We start from the raw sequence: 21,541 nt of genomic DNA on the forward strand, positions 1-21,541 counted from the left end.
ACTAAGTACAAGTAACTATCAATACCACAATGTAAACATACTCTGTTAAAGTCAAATCCAATATTAAAAAATTATCAAAATATAGTAAAAAGTACCAAAAGTAAATACTCATTACACAGAATGTCCCATTTCACAAGTGTTCAAAATGCATAAAAGTATTTTTAAAATATATATAGAAGCAAGCTGTATAGATCTATTTTCAAATAGCCAAAGTATCTATAGTTTAATGTACTGTATGTTTTGTAATAATCCAAATCTATAAACATACACACACAATGGTAGTAAAAAATCATCCTCCCTGGCCTGTGTGCGCGCGCGCTCTACTGGCCACTTTAGGTGTTGCAGTACATATGTTCAATAATTATGCATGATATGCATGCACTTAACATTAAGATATGAGACAGATTCAGGAAGCCTTTTCTGCTTTAATACAAAGAAAATAAGCTTTTAACTTCAGAAAATACAAGATTGGTCTGGATTCTTTTTTTTTCTTCACTTTTCCTATGAAACACAGCTGTTTAAACAGCTTAGATTGCAATATGTCCATCCTTTCACTTTGGACTTGCTTGTCTGAAGGATGTCGTCCTTGGATGAGAATCAGGCTTTTCCTTGCTTGGCTTTTATTTGCAAATTATGTTGTTTAAGTGCCCACATCACTGAGTGACACCCTGTCCTTCAGATCCAGAAATGTCCCATTATATCCATATTGCATCCATGCTCACCCCATTAAAACGAGGTACAAGGCAGGGCAAAATTTCCTCCTAAATATATGTCATATATATATACACATACATACATATATATATATATATATATATATACATACATACATATATATATATAGCAATCATATATACACATTCGTACATACATATATTCATTCATGTGATGCCAAGAAACTAAAAAAATTACACATTACAAAATTGTAACAAAGACTGTAAAGTGTTTTGCTTGCTCCGGAGCAATGAAATGTGCTAAAGAACCTCTCGTGAGGCCTTGTCCACACATTGTGGCAACTAAAAAGTCTCTGATTTACACCCACATTTAGTCACAGAAATCAGAGTGTAGAAAGATGTATAGATTCATAAGATTGTGGAACTAAAAAAAGAAAATGAAATAGGATGCATGTGGATAGGCTGTAGTTCCAAAGTAATTGGGAGTGTTCACATGAAAAAACACAAACACATTTTGTGTTCTTTTATTACTAAATATAGTGCAACAATAAACATCGCATTTCGTATGCCCTTTCACTTGCCTCTGAGGATGGTACGTTGCCAGCATAGAATTTTTCTGTTCCTAACACCTTTTGGAAAACAGGCGTAACCCTTCAAGTGTTTAACATTGTCAAGTCCTTCTGCCTTGGACATAACAGGCTTCAGATTTCAAGAGACGTAAACAAAACACAGACCCTGCTTGAAACGATAACAAAAATGAGGAAAACAAGGAATAAAAACAGAACAAGTGTTTGTGTTTTTGGGCAGCACGCAATTTAGAAAAGGCAGGGCATTTCGTTCTCTTGTATGGCGGCAAAGCCCCCACCCTGCAGTCAATTAAACAAATCCTGAAGGAATAAAACCCAAGATGTTTAGACCACCCTCCCTGGGGCTAGGGCCATTTTCCTGGGACAGCTGTAGTTCTTGGGACAGGCCTGGGCCTTAGAAGGCCTGCTGGGCTGGGTTGTAGTTGAATGTTGTCGGCACATGAGGCCTCTCTTCCAGCTTGTCGTATTCCAGGTGAAATTCCTGTTCATGGAACAGAGAAGAACTTCAATTAGCTAGAGCCCAAACCTGTACAAAAATAAAACAATTTCCTACTGGTTCAGCAAGTGAGGTGGGACTTCGCATTAAAATAGTTCAAAAAAATTTTTACATCGTCAAGATTTTAGTTTTACAATATTCTCCAAAATGGGGCGGCAGTGGATCAGGGGTAGAGTGGCCGAATGGCAACCACGAAGCGAGGTTCCCAGTTCAATTCCGAGCTCCCCCAAAGTTAGTGTCGAAGTGTCCTTGAGCAAGAGTCTGAACACCTAATTGCAGGTTGGTGCCTTGCATGGTTTCCTCCACCATCTGTGTATGAATGAGCTTTGGATAAAAGCACCATGCACCATTTACCAAAATGTAAATTGTAAAAGAAAGTACCAAAAACAGCCACTGAGTGGCACAATTGAGTTGCTTTAACCAAACAAAAAAAAACATAGCACCTCTATTGTGGGCAATGCTGGGCATACATTATGGTCGATCAACATTATGGTGAAATAGGTAACGTTAGGCAAAAACTACTTTTCTATTATTGATATAAATTATGGGGCAAAACTACCTGCAGCTCCCAGCGGCATTCTTGAAAGGTCTGCTGAGTGCAGTTGGATTATTAATGTCTGCAAGGTCAGTCATCTTAGTCAAACTTTTCAGTAATAATTGGATGAGATCGGGTTGCCTGTGTGTGGGCGTGCTGCGTTATTTTAACAAAAAGGGACATTCCACAACACTGAAATGTCTGCTGTAGTCTTAGAGTATACTCTAAGACTTAGAGTATACTCTAAGACTGTAGTGTACAATCATTAAAACAACTCGAAAAACAACGGATGTACCTCTTAGTCAGAGCATAACATGTAATGCCTCATTTATACTTTATTGCACGCTGTGTTGGACACTGAAAAATAGCCGATCTACAAGGTCAAACGCATCAGATCGTACTGCGTTCAGCTTGTAGATTGGCTACTTTCGGAGGGCTATATTCGGTGAGCGACACCAGTGTGCAACTAAGTATAGATCAGGCTGTAACCTAAAACTTGAATGAGCCTAGAGCTGCTCTAGCAATCAACACAAGCCCATACTCAGTAGCAGACGGACGGCAGCGGCACCGCAGCACTGCACAGGAGAAGGCAACTCAAACGCACAGGGATAAAATAGATGCATTTAGTAATGTAACACAATTGATAACAGAAATAATGCCATTTGCTATCATGGACAGCTCATATAGTCCGTTGCGTTGTCAAAAAAGCCTACTTAGCGTTATCATTACACATTTCTGACATTAAAATCCCCATTATTAATTTTGATAGCTTACAATGCAGGGGGAAAAGGTTGACAAACACAAGAGCAAATCATTACCTTGGCCACTTTCCTCCAGTTAAGACAATCGAAGAAGTAGTACGTTCCCCTCTCGTATGCATTGGTCTTTAGTGTTGGCTCCATACCGGGTGCCCTTGTGATCCAAACCCGCTCCTCCTTGTGGTACCGCCAGTCCCGGTTAAAGCTACAAAACAAAAGAGGCAGATGAAAAAGTCAGAGAGGAAGCAAGGAAAAGGGACCCAACAAGACTTCCCATTTGAACGTCGAATGTTTCTTTTCAATGTGTTCCCTTTCTTTCTTTTGTATAGCACTTTGGGATGCTTTTTCATGCATGAAAAGTTATATACAAGTGTATTATAAGTGCATTATTATTATCCCATTCTGGACGGGAACCCCTTTTGGTGTTTTAACTAAGCATTATGTTCTACAAGCTCATAGCGTGCCACCGAGTGGAAAACGTAAGACCTTTCTCACACAAACTTACAGCTCTACTGCAGACAGAAGCTGTAGAAGGTCTCCGCCATTCATGTAGTACAGGTAGAATAGCAGGTCTTCACCATATCGAGCTAGTTTGATTGCAGCCAACTTAAGATAAAAGAGGATTGGAGAGGAATATAGAGAATTAACAGTAGTTGGTCATTTGACAATTATATGATACACAGACATTACACAGAAATTATTAGAAACATAGAAATATCTTATTTCTTCCTCTCTGTAGATTACATGATTTAGTTTGATGCATTATATTTTCTTTTGTGTTTTTGTTTTGTATTGTTCATTTCCCCTTTTTGTGCAGTCTGTGTTTTTACAGCTGCTCCCTTTGTCAACTTGTAGTCTTTTGTATTGTTCTTAATGAACTTCTAATCTGCTTAATCAATGACCTCTTCCTTACAGGAAAGGATTCCAAATAAGTCAGCTGGCTTCTTCCTTTCCTTGCATTGTATTTTTGTTCATTGATATGTATGCATTGTGTTTTTGTTCATTGATATGTATGCATTGTGTTTTTGTTCATTGATATGTATGCATTGTATTTTTGTTCATTGATATGTATTGTCTATTTTTTATACCATGTGCTAAATAAATAAACCTAAACCTACTAATTGTGACACTGTTCAGTGTTCAACATACCTTGTCCCTTATGTGAATGTTGGTTAAATACTCTGAGGGAACATGGAAGTCTGAAAGACAAGAGGAAGACCAGCAGACAATTAAGTTGTGATTCCTGAAATTAGACAGTGAAAACATTTTTGGAGTCTGTGGCTTTCATTATGCTGGCCCACATTGCTGATGTCACACCAATGCTTGCAGTCTGAGGCAACAGAGCATTATTATACAATTTCTACGTGTCACCAAGTTAAAGGTGGTGCAAGTTTTTATTTTTTGTAAAAAGGTTAAAGCTCTATGTTCAGATAGCAATCATTGCTGTATAGATAGTGTTCAACATCTTGTCTCTACTGCTCTTTAAACAGGGGGAACATTTTCATACGAGTTGCCAATTTAATTGATTCATCCGATTAGAATTTATACCGTTCCAGTTCCATCTCATCACTTCCAATTGTTTATACTGTATCTCTCTGTAATTAATATCCTAAAAAGCCTTTTCTGTTTAGTTAAGAGCTAAAGAGACAGGGAGACAGACCCCTGTTACTGAACACACACTATATAGCAACGATTACCATCACAGCACAGTTATTTTGCACTTATTTTAACAACATTTCTGCACCTTTTCTTATTTGTATTATGGGGTTTCACAACAATAATTAGTGAAAATGGAGGGCCTTGAACAGTACTCTACAACCAAGTCAGGTAGCATGAATCTCTTCTTAAAAGCACTCATATTACAAGATGATCTTTCCATCCTATCCATGCCAGTGCCTGACACGGCAAAGTGTAAATTAGGACTGCCAAGGATAAAAGTGGGATAAAATACACTTAGTGTCGTCCACATAGTTCCAGTTGATGTCTTACCAATATCTTGAGGTCGACAAGGTGCTGATGCCCAAGGGGAAGCAAACTTGGGGTACAAATTTCTGTTAGGAAAGAGTCATATTTTTTTCATACATTTGAATCATGGAAGGAAAAGAAAATCTAAATTAGATATCTAGAAAACAGATTAGAACTGATACAGGTGATACAGGTCAACCTGGTTTTAAATTGGATTTGGAAAGAAATTGTTCAACTCTTGTTTATCCAAGGTTAATGGTAAACTGACCCGGCATTTTCCCCCTTTGTTGAGAAATGGCAGCTGCAAAGCGCACAGACTATGCCTCACAATGAAGAACAAACTTTTAACACTGCTACACCTCATGCACTTCATATATGAAACGACAGAGAACGACAGAGAAAGGGGAATGTCGAAGGGTAGCAACACAAATGTTATTATTATTATTTTTTTAAGACTACGTTTCATGTAGGCCTAGAATATTATGTAGTAAGGTGGCGGATATATTCTGATGTGCTGTATGATAAAGTTTAAAGCTCCATATCAAGTTTCATATCCTACACGCGATGTGAAACCGTGTCTCCCAGACAAAACTTCTACCACTCTTCCCTTGCTTGGCCAGGGAAGATACTGCACTTATGCAATACTACTTGTCAACCATTAGGTATCCTACTACCTGATCTAAATGTCTCAAAGAAGCGTAGCTAGACCACATCCAACCACCACAGCAGATGTGCTAGTCATATTGCATTAATAATATACTCTCCACCATACAGATAGATTAAAATAACATTTTATTAATCTCCAGAAGTCCAAAGTCCAGATTGCAGCTTTAAATTGTTAACGGCTCTCGTCTATTAAACTGTGAAGACAAGGTTTATTACACTTGCTACAGTTAAAAAGTTTAAATAAACCCCAAGTGGTGACGAGAGCTTGTCATCTATATTCATGCACATCACTCTTCACAAGGGATGGCGAAGCTTATGGCTCGCACACTTCATATCTGAGGCACTAAATATGCTCAATGTACCACTGACATGACAGATGACATGATTATGTCCTTCCCTGAAATTGTGTTAGGTCAGTTAACTTACTCAGGTGAGTTGAGGTTGAGTCCCAGTGTTGTAAGGTCACTTCCCAGTGCCAAATGGACCATTCCAGGATCCGTTTCTGCCGCCCGAATGAATGTCAGCAATCCAATCATCCCAAACTGGTCCGTCACCATTCCCAAAGGAATGTTCGTCACCCGACCTACAGGCATAAAGATACATTTTAGACTTCAGTACAAAGTCACAATATGAGAAATATATATTGAAATCTGGCTATAGGTCTGTACACAGCATGAGAAAGAAAGAGTGGTTGTTTACATGGCATGCACAAAACTATTTTGGAGGTATTCTGTATCATTCAGGGTCTATTCATCATATATAGAGCATACCATTTTAGTAACATTACTGGAACTAATGCATTGTGTGTGTATTCATATACCCTCCTCCTCCACCCACAAGGAAGCATAGACCTGGGTCGACGAGATCTCACCATCAGGCAACACTTGGATCCCTCTCTTCTGGTTGTTGTTCTGTGCTGAAATGGTCTTGTCTCCAGGGAACTTGGGCCCATCTGCATTGGATGTACTCTTGACAATGGAATTTAAGTTCTGAACGGGAACAGAAGAGTCAAACCGGCATATTTACATTACTCCCGCACACCATACTGTATGTATGTACAAGACGTTGTCAATAGAGGCATTAATGCCCACTTACGGTTTTACTGTCATCGTTGTTCAACGAAGGGTCCTTGTAGTTGGGGCCAGGCAGTGCAGGGAAGTCCTCGTTGTGGATGGAGAAATCCTGTGTCGGTTCATTTGAAGGTTTTGTCACCATGCCAACTAATAGAAAAAAGTTATGAGATTTTACAAGGTGTGATAAACAGATTTGTTTTCGCATCTCTCTAGTATCACCCCAATGTTTTGCTAAATGACACCTGACTAATGGCTGACTACCATAAAAGGAAATATTTAATAATATTTGTAGACATTTTTTTGTGACATATATTACACAATACACTCACTACCACAGTCACACACATATACCCATGCACTTACGTAATTATCCAAAAAAGAACAATACATACATTCAAATAAATCATAAAACATTGTTTACCATTCAAGTACGTCTCCCAACACTCTACAAAATTGTTCTGTCTGCATAAAGTTATTTGGACAGAGTGTAGGACTTAAGAGGCTGACTTCCATAAATGATACAGGATAGAGCAAAACCTACAGCCGATTGTGGGCCACAGAAGGTCAATGGTGGCCTGACAGTGACAACCCAAAATCAGCTTGGTGTGTCAGGTCGTTTAGGGGTGGTACGCTGCCTAACAGTAAGTGCTGTGCATGTCTGAAACCAGTGGCTGTAGAGATTTACGCAACAACATTATGGTGAAATATGGGTATTTTCCTCCCATGTGTTCCAAAGATTATGCACAAGCCGTTAGTGGAGTATATAGTATGTTTTGCTCTTTGGTAACTAAGTGGTCATTCTTGGCTTCTGTAGTTTTGGAGGTTGATTAACAATGTTTTTGTGGACGCACTACTTTTAAAAATAAATAAAAAGGAGCCTACCCTGCTAAATACTTCTTGATTTTAACTACCCTAACAACTTACCATATGGAGCCCTTCCAGCTAGTGGGTTGAGCAGTGGTGTTGGATTTCCACTCCCTTCCCTCCGACTCCGGTCCGCTAATGCAGGGAAGTCTGACAAATCCAGTCCCGTTACATTTTCACTTCCATCTGTAGGGATTGAAAAGCTTGTCATTAAAACATGCTGGAGTTTTAACATTGTTGCTGCCAAGAAAATAGTGATAATTTCTGGAGCTCCATAAAAGTGTACATACACTAAAAGACATTGCCGTGCAGAACAGAGCAATCACATATAAAGCTATCATACGACATAAGGAGTAATTGTGTACAAAGACATGTTATTGATTAGTAACTGTAAATCAAAGTACTATGTAACTATACAAATCAACAGTGATATTGAATTTCCACACGTATAAATTAATGTATAAACCTGTGCCGTTGAAGATGTTGCTCGATATAGAGTTGTTCATCCCAAAAGCCTGATTGCGGTTCATTCCAAACCCTGACATGCTGCAGATGGTGGGAAAATGTAACAACAAAACTGTTACTGGGGGGAGGGGGCGTTCATTGTAGACCTATACTTAGTTTTACAATGAACCAATTCCAAGGTAATCATTTGTTTATTCCATTATATAGTCACAAAGATGAGGATATGTTTTTTTTATCAACACAGCAACCGTGGCAACCATGTTTGTGAAGGCTACTCACTGTCACAGTTCAGTGTGCAGTGGCACTTTGGCTTGCGATTATTGGTTATCAGACAGCCCTATGGTTGGTCCTTTTATCACTCCCTTAAAATAAGGCCGAAACGCACACGTTGTCTGCTATGTATTGAGTGCTGGCATTTTCTTCATTCTCTCATGTATCATCGAGCCTTGCACCTATAGACCGATTCCGTACCGGTTTCATGGTTGCAGCCTACGTATTTCCTGTAGGCGGACTCGACATAGCTGCGGGAGTAAAACCCTCACCAGGCGCACCTCTTCCACTACAGTGAACGGCAGAGTGACTGATGTTAGTTTGCCTCAAACTTTACTCCTTTACCTGCTTTTTTACTAACACTAACATTACAAAGATGCCCAGAACATCGAGATGAACCTGTGTAGTTTATGGCTGCTCCAACAGTAGTGGCAACATAAAAAAAAAAAAAAAAACGGAATGTCTAATATCCACCTCGGTGGCGGAGACCAGAGCCATTGAGTAATGGTTGAGACAAAGCAGTGAAGGGTCCTGAAAGATACGTAATTTCAGTCTTACCCAATACCCAATCTTTCTGTTTTATGAACACAAGGCTGCTGTATTTTATACCTCATACTAAGCATTTAAAGTATGAGGTATAAAGTACAGCAGCCTTGTGTTAATAAACAGAAAGATTTGGTATTGGGTAAGACTTGCGTTATGTATCTTTCACTGCTTTGTCTCAACCATTACTCAATGGCTCTGGTCTCCGCCACAGCGGTGGATATTAAACATTCCGTTTTTTTTATTTTTTATGTTGCCACTACTGTTGGAGCAGCCATAAACTACACAGGTTCATCTCGATGTTCTGGGCATCTTTGTAATGTTAGTGTTAGTAAAAAAGCAGGTAAAGGAGTAAAGTTTGAGGCAAACTAACATCAGTCACTCTGCCGTTCACTGTAGTGGAAGAGGTGCGCCTGGTGAGGGTTTTACTCCCGCAGCTATGTCGAGTCCGCCTACAGGAAATACGTAGGCTGCGACCATGAAACCGGTACGGAATCGGTCTATAAGGTGGAGTTTTGTGTTTTTATGTCTTCGGCAGTAGTTTTTTTCTTCACAGTATACTATGAAATTATTATAGGTAATGCCAAAGCCTATGACTTTCTAATCTTTAGAGCTTTGACAGATCTAAATGTTTTTTTTGTGGCTTTCGCCGTTATTTTATATTTTTTTATTTTATGGAGTGACAGACAGTAGGCTGACAGGAAATGGGGAGAGAGATGGGGGGGGGGAAAGACATGCAGTAAAGGCCGTCGGGATCGGAAGTCGAACCCACGGCACACTGCCAGACTGGATTACCAGCCAAGGTGCCTGGACCATTGAGCCATGGCCCAGGCCTGGGGGTGCATTTTCTAACTGTGCACCTTGGGCATGGAATAATCTTAACAAATATCTCAAATTAGATCAATTGTTATGAAATCGCTTCGCCATTGCGGGTTCGAGTCCCAAGCCTGACAGCCTTTTCCTGCGTGTCATTCTGTGTCTCTCAACGTTTCCTGTCTCTCTTCACTAATACTATCCAATAAAAGCAGAAATAAATAAAGGCTTTGTTTTTTTCTTCAGAATGGCATATTTCAGATTGACATAGTTCAGAACTGGCAGACAGACAAAAGCCTGAAGTCATCACAAGAGTATGCATATTCATGTTCACACATAAAATGGAAGAGGACGAGTCTACCTGTTTATGGTAAAGGGTTGGCGTGCTGGTTGTTGCTTGGGCATACAGATGATGCTGGGCGAGCTGCGATTGGGGCTTCCCAGCCCAGAACTCCCCATGCTGTTGGTCCTGCCACCCATTCCAATGCTTTGGCCAACCTGCGAGTGGTTTAGCAAGTTCCTCGTGTTCATGGGCAATGCCCCCCTATTGAAGCATGGTCTTATTCAGTAGATTGAATTTGGTTTTTTTTCCATATAGCATGTCTAACAACTATTAACTGTCATACAATGGTGCTACTCTACCAGGTAAAATAAATAAATAAAAAGTGCATGTATGTATGCGTGTATGTATACAGCACTTGTACAGTATACATGCCAAACATACATGAAATGCAAAACCCTAACACACACCTGCTTGGTGATGGAGGCGTATGGAGGGACATGGTGGGCACACCTGTTGTGGGAGTGATATGACTCTGTAATTGGGTGCCTTGTGTCAAATTGCGATTTAACTGAGGCGTACTGTTGCCCAAGCTCCTTATCGAGAAGGGAAGTGCACCTGAGAGAGGAGGACAGGAGGAGAGGGATGAGGGAGAAAGGAAGGTGAGAGAAGAGAAATAATGTGACCAACCATATCTGGAAAACATTGTACGTATGTATGCTCAATTATTTGTCACAATGCGAATAGGGTTTAAAGTTTACTTTGTGGGCCACCGTACAAGCTTGCACCAAGCTGTGACAGTTGACCTGATGATGGTGATGGAGATGACAACATCTGTAAGTCAACATAGAGAGAGAAAGTGTGGGACCACAGGGAAAAACCCCTCCTGTAATGAATATTGATGCAAAAAGACTAAAACTCACGTCTTTGTCCGACCGATGTGTGAACATCGACGGCTGGCCGTAGTACATGCTTTCATCAGGAAAGTCATTATCGACTACCTCGACAAACTCTACAAACTTCTTTCTAGAACCGAACATGCCTTTCGTCACCTGGAAAAGACATCAAGAGAACAGAACAGTCAAATTAAACTCAGACACTGTAGTGTAATGCAACTCTGACTTGTTGATGGAACCATATGGATGTGTAGGTTAAATGAACACCCAGTATTTTACAGTGTAGTAGTGCTGCTAGTGCATAAACTCTCCTGCAAACACAGACTATCCCACCAGCCATGTGTGCTAAATGTAACTTCAGCAGCTTTTCAAACGAATTAACTCTTCGACTACGTGCAACTAACGCGAATGGAACCAAGCACACCATGTAAACAAGCTGGTCCAAATAGCCCTGAGGACACAAACAGCAATATCAATGTACTCTCTCTGCTACCAAGCTAACATTAGCCTCCAGTCAGGCTAACGGATGGGGGCTCCTGTCTTTAGCCCAACAGCAGCAGCGTCAACTAGCCCAAATGTTAGCTGGCTGCTGCCTTAGTATGCTCAGTCGAGCTCAGGGCTCCCTCTCCCCCGGTACCGGAACACTTGGTGGTGCTGTCACATTAAAATCACATTTAAAAAATAAACAAGAGGCCAATGGCTTCGGCTCCGTTAAGTACCGTGCTATGCTACTATAAGAGCCCCACACACAGAGAGCTTTGGACTGGAGCCGGGGCTGCGTGCTAACACAACTAGCGCTGGTGGGTCTGATAAAAGTTCGGGGGCCTCCGTGTGAACTGCACGCCCCGTGCGTCGTCGGCGCGGCGAACCCGGGTTCGAGTCTCGCGTTCGGGGTTGCTTGCTTGCTATGCACTGGCACGGTGGCGCCCAGAGACGCAGGAGGAGGAACTGGACTCGGGCTCGCGCTGCTTAGGGCTCCGGGCTTCTGCTCTACCGAGCAGCGCGACCCTGTTTTGGGCTCGCGCTGCATGGTGGAGCGCCGAGCCATCATCACCCGCTCCTCCTGCGCCTTCAAAAGGAAAGCCCCCCTCCCTCCCCTCCAAGAGATCCAGAATGTTTTATGTTGTTATTTGAGTTATAGTCGCGTGAAACGCAGGAGAATAAACCCTCTCACCGCATCAATTTACACCTTCTCTCGTCTGTTTAGATCCAAGATGGCTGAGTGTACGTTTCCCTCAATGGAAAAGGAGTAGAATAGCCTTTACCCTCTGACCTTACAACCTGCAGTGACCGTTTCCGTACACAAAATGTAAACAACACGTCATATATACACTGTGAGATCCAGAGTGTTCATTTATGCATGTGACATGTGCAAGTCCGAGGGTGACCCTCGGAGTTAAATGAACACTTGGGATTTTTACTTAATTACAGCAAAACCACATACACATAGTGATAGTGGTGAATTGAATTATTATATAGCACCCAATAAAAATGCGTTATTAAGCTAATCATGTCCACAAATCCAACTACTGTAAACAACTGCTGCTCATATGCCGCTTTGATCATGATGCAAACCACAACGTTTTGGTATAATTATTATAGTCAGACACAAATAAATCCTGTATTAAATCCAATAGGCATCAACAGTGTGTTAATAACAATATACTAATAATTAAATAAATACTTATGATACAACTGTGAAATAGTAATCATGAAAATTGAATAATAAAAAACACCCATAATCAGAACTGGATCCTCAAATAGGTTTATCTGGCCCAAAAGGTCAGTCAGCTCAGGGCATAAGATGTGATTTTTTAAAGACCCCCTTGTCCCGTGTGTGTGTGTGTGTGTGTGTGTGTGTGTGTGTGTGTGTGTGTGTGTGTGTGTGTGTTTGACATGTTACGCTGATTATTGGTGACCACAACGGATAGTACAAATGAACAAATGATGCACTAGAACATGTTGGACAGATGTTGGATTGATTTTCTGCTTTTCCTCACAGCAGCAGTGCATTATTTCTTAAGCTGATGAAAAGCAAGCCAGTGTGGTGGATCTTTAGTGCATCTTGCCAGTGCCCAGGATTTATTTCTAGATTGAAACAAACAGCATGGATAATTCAGTGGTAGACCATGGACATGATCTGCTTACTAACATTCACTAATCAGTAAACATTTCCATTTTATCAACAGTTTCTAATTCAGTAGTGAGTGACCACTGAATTAAAACAGTGTCAGGTAGAATTCATAAAAGGCTCAATCGACTTAAATGTTCTAGGGCCTCCTATGTCCAGCTTTGAGGGTTTGTCCCGTGTGTGTGTGTGTGTGTGACTGTGTGACTGTGTGTGTGTGTGTGTGTGTGTGTGTGTGTGTGTGTGTGTGTGTGTGTGTGTGTGTGTGTGTGTGTGTGTGAGTGTGTGCGTGCGTGCGTGCGACGCCGTGCGTGCATGTTCGATGTAAGACATATAACTATTGGTTTATTAGGCTAATCCAATTGCAAATTATCAGTGTTTTCTAAATCCTTTTTAAGAGTTGTTATCCTCAGATATTGGCCTATAAATTATGAGATGTGTTGGTTGTGCAAGTGCATATAGAGTTGTGACTTGTGTAGACTACATGTAGAGTATATATTTGACGTACATGCACACTGTTTCATGATCGCCATGGAATCCTCAAATAATATGTAATGAAATGAAAAAATCTTTATCCCGTCTACAATCCTAGTACAAAACTCTGTTAACCAACTCCAAAAGACCCCCATCTTAGCTACTCTTCATTGGCTACCTGTTAGTTTCAGAATTGATTTAAAATGTTGACTCATGACTTTAAAGCCCTGAATGGCCAGGCTCCAAGCTATGTCTCTGACATGCTGAAACCTTACCTTATACCTTATACAAGCTCAGCTTGTCACTAAGGGCGGCAGGGCTTTTGCAATCCGGGCCCCCAAGCTCTGGAATGCCTATACCTACTGAGCTAACATGTGCAAAATCAGTATCCACGTTTAAATCTCTCTGAAAACCCACCTTTATGTTAAAGCCTTTTCTTAATTGTAATTTTTATTATGTTTTGTATTTTTATGCCTGCTATCGCATGGATTGATCTTTTGTTGTTTTCTTTTGCTTGACTATGAGCACTTTGTGACTTTGTCTAGAAATGTGCTATATAAATAACAAGAACATTATCATTATCATTCAAGGGGTACAATATTAGTTCTCAACTGGCTTCAGGAAGTAACTCAGGACCATACTGCTTCGTATGAACATAATGATCTAAGCTTCGGTTAAGACCTTAATGTCATTTGACCATTTCTTTAAGGAAACATTCTGTTTCAGGCAGCCAATATAACATTACAGCAAAGTATGTTATGAAGATATACCGCCTATGTCCCTGCTCGTTGTTTCTCAAGGTTGTTTCTCATAGAGCTGTGAGTACAGTATGTGGAATAGCCAATTTTTTCTTTACAAAACTTCATTTTCACTGAGTCTGCCAGCATTCCAATCCCTACTTCATAGGGCATACATTCACTCAAAGTAAAGCTCAAGTAGATGTAGGAATCAGTATATTCCATTTCCATAGGCAAGGCTCAAAATAAAAATACATTTGCTGAGATTGTACAGTACAGTTATTTTCTGAAATCCATAATCTTAGTTTTACTCTGGTTGATCATAAGCCTCCATTTAGAGCACCGGAGATTTAGCATCTTCCACAGATTATCTTGTGACTCTGCTAGGAGGATAATATCATACACATAAAGTAAGTAAGTGGATGATTTGAAGCAGGCAGGTACCTTGCGTTCAACCACAGTTGACAGGGAGACAGAGTCCAGTCCAACTGCCTTTCATGGACTCTTATGGTCACATTATCTCCCTTGATGTGAACAACACTTCAACCATTCAACCATATAGCCACACATTTAAGAATGGGACAATGTATATGGTATAATGATCATGTAGGCCTATATGGTCAATGAATATGGCACTTTCTATGCTGAGCATTGAACACCCTTGTTGCAATTCAGAGGGCTCCAAACAGTAAGTGGATGAGAGGGAGGCTATGTGCTAAAAACAGACCATCAATAGAAACAGAGTAGAGGAGGCAAGCCAGTGCCCCCTCCGATAAGAAAAATGAAATGCCTGCCTAGTTTTATCTGGTTAGAAAATAGCTCTAATGAAGGTACACAAGATAGCATAGTTAAATCACACCTCAGAGTGAACTAACTGAGACGAGTGATATGACAATACTCTTGGTTTTGGAATATACCAATATATATACCAATATATCAACCAAAATAATCAGAAAATAGAATAAAAATGTAGGAGACATATTTCTGTGTGTAGTCTTACTAGTCTATGTAACATTCTTCCACAACCCTATGTTTTGAAAAAATGACAGGGTTTTAAATTGGTCTAGTGTTAAAACCCATAATGCACCTCAAGTCTAAAGCATCACATTTACCCTTGAAAATCAGTTATTTTTGTTGAGTAACACATCACACAAAGGAGTATAATTCAGATTGCGTGAGGACCTCAGAAGTCAGACGTGTTGCTGCTGACATAAAACGCCTGTGGTCTCAGAGGCTACTGCTGACAAAACCCAGGCATACCCTGGCATAGTACATATCCCTCTGATATGCCCCTTTACTTTTTTGAGAGAGTTTCTTTTCCACTTTTTTATTTGTTCGTTAGGCACAAAACACTTACAAAGCAACAGTCTTGTTGAAAATGCTTTACAAATGAAAGCACTAAGCAGGACACTTGCAACATTTGTGAGACGTCACTAATTCTGAAAGTTGTTTGAGACTGGAGGTCTCCTTATGTGGCTCTGATAAAGGCACAGACCTAGAGTCAGTGGTCTGTATGAGAGGAATGTAGATGACCTTCCCTGCTCTTTCATCACAAAGCACCTCTTATGCTGATCCATGGCACTCGACTCTCCACAACCCACGCCCAACCCCTCCCTGTACTCCCTCATCCACCTCTATCATGTATGAGAAGTAGGGGCAAAGTCATTAGGCACAAATGGGGAGGAGAGAGCAGCTTGTGGTTACTATCACTCGAGAGTCAGAGCAAATCTCAGTGCCACTGAGGGATAGGGCTATGACTGCACAGGGAATATATAACAAGGGAATACCATGTGTACGGTATAGACATCATTAAGTTAGATAAACACATGGGATACTTTGGGAGAAGCTGACAATCACTGCTGACCCTGGAATGAAAGTAAGTATTTTTCAGTATAAAATAATTCAGTTAATTCATTGGTGATGCTATTGTACTTATACTCTTATAGGTCACTTAAAAACACAAATTTGGTGATATTTGAATTAAGTGAAATCCCTGAAGATACCTTTAAGTGCTTTATATTGCTTTGCTTTTGTCAAGTGAAAGTCATCGTGAAAAGCATTTTTAGTTGCCAGTTGCCACACTGTTATTGTTTCAGTTGCAATGTAACACTTTTTAAATATGTTTACGTTAACCCTGATGATGTTAAAAGGGTGGTGAAGGTAACATTTTTGTTTTACTCATCCCAACAGTTTCACTCAGTATGCATCTATTCTGATGTTAAATTGTGGAGGTGACCATAGGAGCATCTATGAGAAAGGAGGATGGGGAATGCTTTGAGAGGTGCCATTGCCTTCATCCCCTCAGAACGAATCCAGCAGTTTTTAGTGGGGGACTTGAAGGAAATGCCTTTAGATCGTACTCTGGACCTGAGCAGCCTACAGCTACGTCGGCTGCCAATTCCTGCCTGTGCCTTTGATGAGCTGGTGAAGCTCTACCTGAGCAACAACAATCTTAGCAGCTTACCAGCTGAACTTCAGGGCCTAAGGAAACTGCAACTACTGGCCCTTGACTTCAACTGCTTTGAGAAGCTACCTGCAGCAGTTTGCAAATTGCCACAACTCAATATCCTTTACCTAGGTAACAACAGGCTGTACAGCCTCCCAAGAGAATTGAGAGAGCTTACGGAACTTAATACTTTGTGGCTAGAGACTAACTGCTTCACAGAGTTCCCCCATGTTGTTTGTTCACTGCACAATCTCAAGACCCTGCACTTGGGATATAACCAGATACGTAGTTTGCCAAGGGAACTTAGAGGGCTGGAGGAGCTACGGAGTATTTGGCTTGCTGGTAACCAGCTAAGTGAATTCCCAGCAGTGTTGCTGGAAATGCACCTTCTAGCTGTAATTGATGTAGACCGTAACAAAATTCGCCAATTTCCAGTGTTGTCCCACCTGCAGGGGCTGAAACTCGTCATCTATGACCATAACCCCTGCGTTAATGCTCCGGTGGTGGGTGAAGGAGTTAGAAGGGTTGGGCGCTGGGCAAACAACTCAGATGATGAAGAGGATGATGATGTATCAAAACCAGTGAGTGAGACTTCTGCTGAGGTCAAGGATCTTCCCACTGAGGAGGAATAGACTGACCTGCCAGAACAGGATGACACTTCAGAAGCACAAGCTGTTATTAGTCAAAGCATTCGTAGTCGCGTAGCCTTGACGGGTGGTATGGTTCCAAATATGGTAACCACAAAGACATGGAGTTGAAAATAAAAAACAATGTATGAATCTAGTATAGATTCTTGCCTATCAAATTAATATTTGCAGCAAAGCTGACTTTCTCTTTTTAGTAAGCTAGTACTTTATTTGAGATTTTATTTGAGAAATATTGTACACTGTAACACTGACAAATAGCTAACTTTTTTTCTTAATGTAAAATAAAGGGAAGATAATTCATTACAATGATTAAATTATGCCAGGGTCAGAGATTTATATCTACCTGCCAAGTACATGATGAATAGTTGTAGTCAAGCAGTGCACTCCATATCCAGACCAATGCATAATTTATCTGATAGACTGGGGTTATGGCTTTGAATATGAACGTCTAATATGCTTGAATAGCATTGCTTTATAATAGTTATGACGTGAAACAGATTAGACAATATAAATATTTACGCTTGTCAGATTGATTGACAACTGATTGAATATATCTGTACATATGGTAGAGAGATATACAAGATTCTCTTCTTGCATATCTGTCTACTACTACTCTGTTACAGAGATAACATTTAATTTAAGTGGCTAGGGTTAGCTCTGGTCCATAGCCCTAATGCCCTTTGCTGCCGTTGTATTAAGGCTATGGGACCGTTCTCTTCCTGGCTCGCATGAAGCTCAGACTAGCCTTTCCTCTGTTACAAAAATAACAAAACGTTTCACCTACTCACCAATACAAAGACGGCTTGTGTTATTAGAAAGTCTACTTTCCTTAGTGGACGCACTAATGTCTGTGTATACTGTACGTATGTACATAGGCGCCTACTTTATCCGTGGGATTCAGCGTTTTAGCCAAAGCTATAATTTAAGCATAATAACAATATCATTTGAAAATTTATAGATGTCTCTACAACAAATGCATGGGAGCTGGCGTAGGCTTTTTCCAATTGCGGTCCTTCAATTCAGTGTTTTAGGCAAAGCGATGCATGCCTAATTATTATATGTTCATTCCATACCAAAGCTCTATCACGGGTGTGTGATTCTGATCTGTCATCTCTGCGTGTTTACACTATACACACGCATCTTCACTTTTTGAATAAATCTTGGTTTGTGTCACGAGGCATCTGGTTTGTGTTGCTTGTGGTTCTAATGAAAAGGAATAACTATTACATAATATGAGAGCTTAAACCCAGTTAAAAATGAGGACAACAGTAGTTTAGGTTGGCTGAATGGAAGTTGGACATTTTTTTATTAATTGAAATAAACTTAAAGTAAGATTCACTAATTAACTATTTCAAAGCCTTTATTGTGTTACGAACAGATTACGAAGCATATTTGTATTCATTGCAGACAAAAACATATCAAACTATATTTTATAGCAACAAAAACAATGCAATACTTTGCAAAAAAAAGTGGATTAAACTGCTGAACCTCACAACGTCCTTGGCATGAAATCCTTCACCTAAAAACGTTTTCAACAAGCCTTTCATGTATTTCCTTAAGATCTAACCCCCTTGTAATGTAGGGCTTCACAGGGTTCATCATGTTAAGACCTGTTTCTGCACTTTTTCTACATGAACCTCACTTGCTTTTCATAGGCATATGGTATACAATCTTAATTTAACACTTAGAATAAGTAACTGCTAAAATAGTTAATAACTTAAAAAAGCACACATTTAACAATATAAACTAAATTGTAACATGCAGAAAGCAAAGACCAGAAAGAATGAAATCAGGGTTCTACTTCTGTAACGAAAGACCTCCAAGTCAGTGTTTCCCAAAGTGGGGTCCAGGAACCCCTAGTGGTCCTTGGGGTGGTTCCCGGGGGTCCCCAGCAAAATTAGTATATATAGCATCAAAATCAGTTTAACCACAGTTTAACCGTATGTCATACTTCAGCAATTTGAAAATATAAATATTTGTAACAGTTCTCTTACGGATGACATAAAAATGTTTTGAGAACCACTGTAAATCATTGAAATTAAACTGAGGCTGAAGTTCTCACAAACTAGATGAGGCCACAGAGTAAAGGTTACACATTTGTGTATTTTAACACAACACTGCCCTATCCAACACATTTTACAAAACAAAATGCTCTGAAAAAAGTATGCATTGTCACCTACCTACCCACTGTTCTAAAGATTATTGAGAAAGTTTTAATGAGGCAATACAAGAAAATGTTGCAGCACGTTCAGCAGTGTCTTCAAAAACACTGAGCAAATACACAGCCTAGTTCAATGCAGGACATAATGGTCTTTTTTAATGGAAAAGGTTGAAGAGCTGTGGGACACCCACTTAAACCTAATCTAAGCAAATGTTGAAGTTAGACAGCGTGGAATACTATCATCAGATGCAACACACCGTGCATGACCAAAAAAGGAGTGTCAACTTGTTCACCGATAGTAGACTGCAATGCCAATTGCCGGTGTACTGTATTTTGACTGTATCTGAATGATGGAATGTAGCATCACTTGCCAAATGTCAACATAACTGAAATGGACAAACAAGACATAAAATTGTCTTTTTTCAGGAAATCTGTCAACAGTCAGGAACAAAGCACAGGGCTGAGGTTAACATGTTAAAATGAGGTACTGTATACATGATATCAAAATGACAGGACAATAAACAATAACAAGTTAATAACAGTGTGGCTAGGCTAGTAAAACAATACTGTGTTTGTGCAGCTTCATCAATGATTTGCATGAACCTATCAACGTGACTCTGAAAGAAGCAGATATTGTGTGACAGATTTGAGATTTTCACACAAATATAAGTTCACGCACTGGTTCACAGGCTCATCCAGGGTCCAGGTCGCTGTCGAATAATGGTTTCAGCCAAGTGAGGCTGCTGAGATGTCTCCAACAATCCTTCCCTCTCTTCAGTCCCCGTAGAATCACAAGGCTGGCTCACAGTTTCTCCACTAATCCCTTGAGGCTCTGGGACCACCGACAGTTCCTTTGCTGACGATTCCACTATGGCGTCATTAGATGGCTCGTTCAGAGAACCAATTTCACAAGGCGACGTCACTGACGTGTGCCTCTCCATGCGCTTCCGAGCTTCCACTTTCCTCTGTTGGAAGCGAGTGTTTTCTCCCACCATGACTCTCACTTTCTCTGGGGGCCAGATCCCCCCCCATATACACTGCAGGTAGCTGAAAAGCACAATCACAGTGAGGAAGGCAAAATTACTGGCCACACCAACCACTGCAGATGGTATGGGGAAGTTGTACAGGACATATCTTAAGCCAGTAAAGTAAGCATGGATTCGAAGCTGAGATGAATATAACTGCACCCGCTTAGAATGGATCATGATGACAGCACCGAATGTAGGTTGATAATCAATGGACTTGTAGTCCGGGTACAGCTCCACTTCTATGAGTTGCTTCTGCTCTGATATCCCGGTCAGCAGAAGAGGAGCAAAAAACAGAGTGCTCAGAGTCTGTAGAAGGGCAGAGCGGTAATGCAGCATCGCAGAGCGCCCCACAGATGACACTATGTCTCCCCCCTTGGTATAACAAGACACCTGGATCATAAACATACCTATCTGCTCGTTTACTGGAGACTCTGGCATTTCTAATTCCAAAGATATCCTATATGGCAGACCATGAGCCATCACCTGTTCTCGTCCATTCTTCAAGAATGAGATATTAGCAGTGGGGAATGAACAAAGTACTGACTCTGAGGCTTCACAGTCAGACCTGTAGTAGTAGTGCACAGGTGTAGAGAAGCTGACAGTGGGCATGTACGAATAGTAGAAGCTTCCGTACAGAAAGATAGACACCCAAGACAGCAGACCGAATACACAGCACAGGATGGCAGCCTGAAGCAGGGTTCGACGGGCTTTGTGGAAGGTGACAGCCACCACGTCCTGCAACCACAGCAAAGCCGGTCTCGAAGCGCCCCCCATGGCGTGTCTAGTCCAGTAGACTCTCGTCTATCACTCTGGTCCAGGCTGCAAGTAGGCTAACAGCTACCCAACTCGGCTTAAAAATTCTAGTTTAGGAGGAGGAGGTTCCTTTATGAGTGGGGGGCTCCTCCAGTCTAGAAAGCTTTTTCGATTGGATTTCTTGCCCTTGGCGTTGCCTTTCATTAGCTCCGATCACCTGCGGGCAGTAGTAGTTATCATTGTCATCACAACAGCGGACTGTACGGAGCAAGAGATTAATAT

At 40.7% G+C, this 21,541-nt stretch overlaps 3 protein-coding genes across 4 annotated transcripts; 1 reads left to right on the top strand and 2 right to left on the bottom strand.

Annotated features, from left to right (window-relative positions):
• Window positions 1-1,182: 1,182 nt before the first annotated feature.
• Window positions 1,183-12,123, bottom strand: cnot2 (CCR4-NOT transcription complex, subunit 2). Of its 2 annotated transcripts, none has more exons than XM_083763553.1 (15): window positions 12,060-12,123; window positions 10,913-11,041; window positions 10,751-10,823; window positions 10,460-10,607; window positions 10,071-10,253; window positions 8,085-8,164; window positions 7,679-7,804; window positions 6,777-6,901; window positions 6,553-6,670; window positions 6,108-6,264; window positions 5,040-5,101; window positions 4,200-4,249; window positions 3,556-3,656; window positions 3,111-3,255; window positions 1,183-1,742 (listed from the first exon to the last, which is right to left on the bottom strand). In XM_083763553.1, exons 2-15 carry the CDS (start codon window positions 11,027-11,029, stop codon window positions 1,656-1,658), a joined length of 1,572 nt encoding a protein of 523 aa, XP_083619679.1. In that variant the 5' UTR covers window positions 11,030-11,041; window positions 12,060-12,123; the 3' UTR covers window positions 1,183-1,655. The 2 variants fall into 2 exon arrangements, with proteins under 2 accessions (XP_083619679.1, XP_083619680.1); XM_083763554.1 differs by lacking the exon at window positions 12,060-12,123 and adding an exon at window positions 11,605-11,901.
• A 4,363-nt stretch (window positions 12,124-16,486) lies between these two features.
• lrrc10 (leucine rich repeat containing 10) lies at window positions 16,487-17,302 on the top strand (the record flags this gene model as incomplete). The annotated part of the gene is made up of 1 exon (XM_083762745.1): window positions 16,487-17,302. The coding sequence occupies one exon, from the start codon at window positions 16,487-16,489 to the stop codon at window positions 17,300-17,302; it is 816 nt and encodes a 271-aa protein (XP_083618871.1).
• A 2,529-nt stretch (window positions 17,303-19,831) lies between these two features.
• Window positions 19,832-21,515, bottom strand: LOC310857723 (seipin-like). The gene is made up of 2 exons (XM_083763558.1): window positions 20,914-21,515; window positions 19,832-20,763 (listed from the first exon to the last, which is right to left on the bottom strand). Exons 1-2 carry the CDS (start codon window positions 21,278-21,280, stop codon window positions 20,162-20,164), a joined length of 969 nt encoding a protein of 322 aa, XP_083619684.1. The 5' UTR covers window positions 21,281-21,515; the 3' UTR covers window positions 19,832-20,161.
• Window positions 21,516-21,541: the final 26 nt, after the last annotated feature.

The sequence above is a fragment of the Protomyctophum parallelum genome, assembly GCF_964188405.1.
Source record: "Protomyctophum parallelum genome assembly, chromosome: 4".
NCBI classification, from domain to species: Eukaryota; Metazoa; Chordata; class Actinopteri; order Myctophiformes; family Myctophidae; genus Protomyctophum; species Protomyctophum parallelum.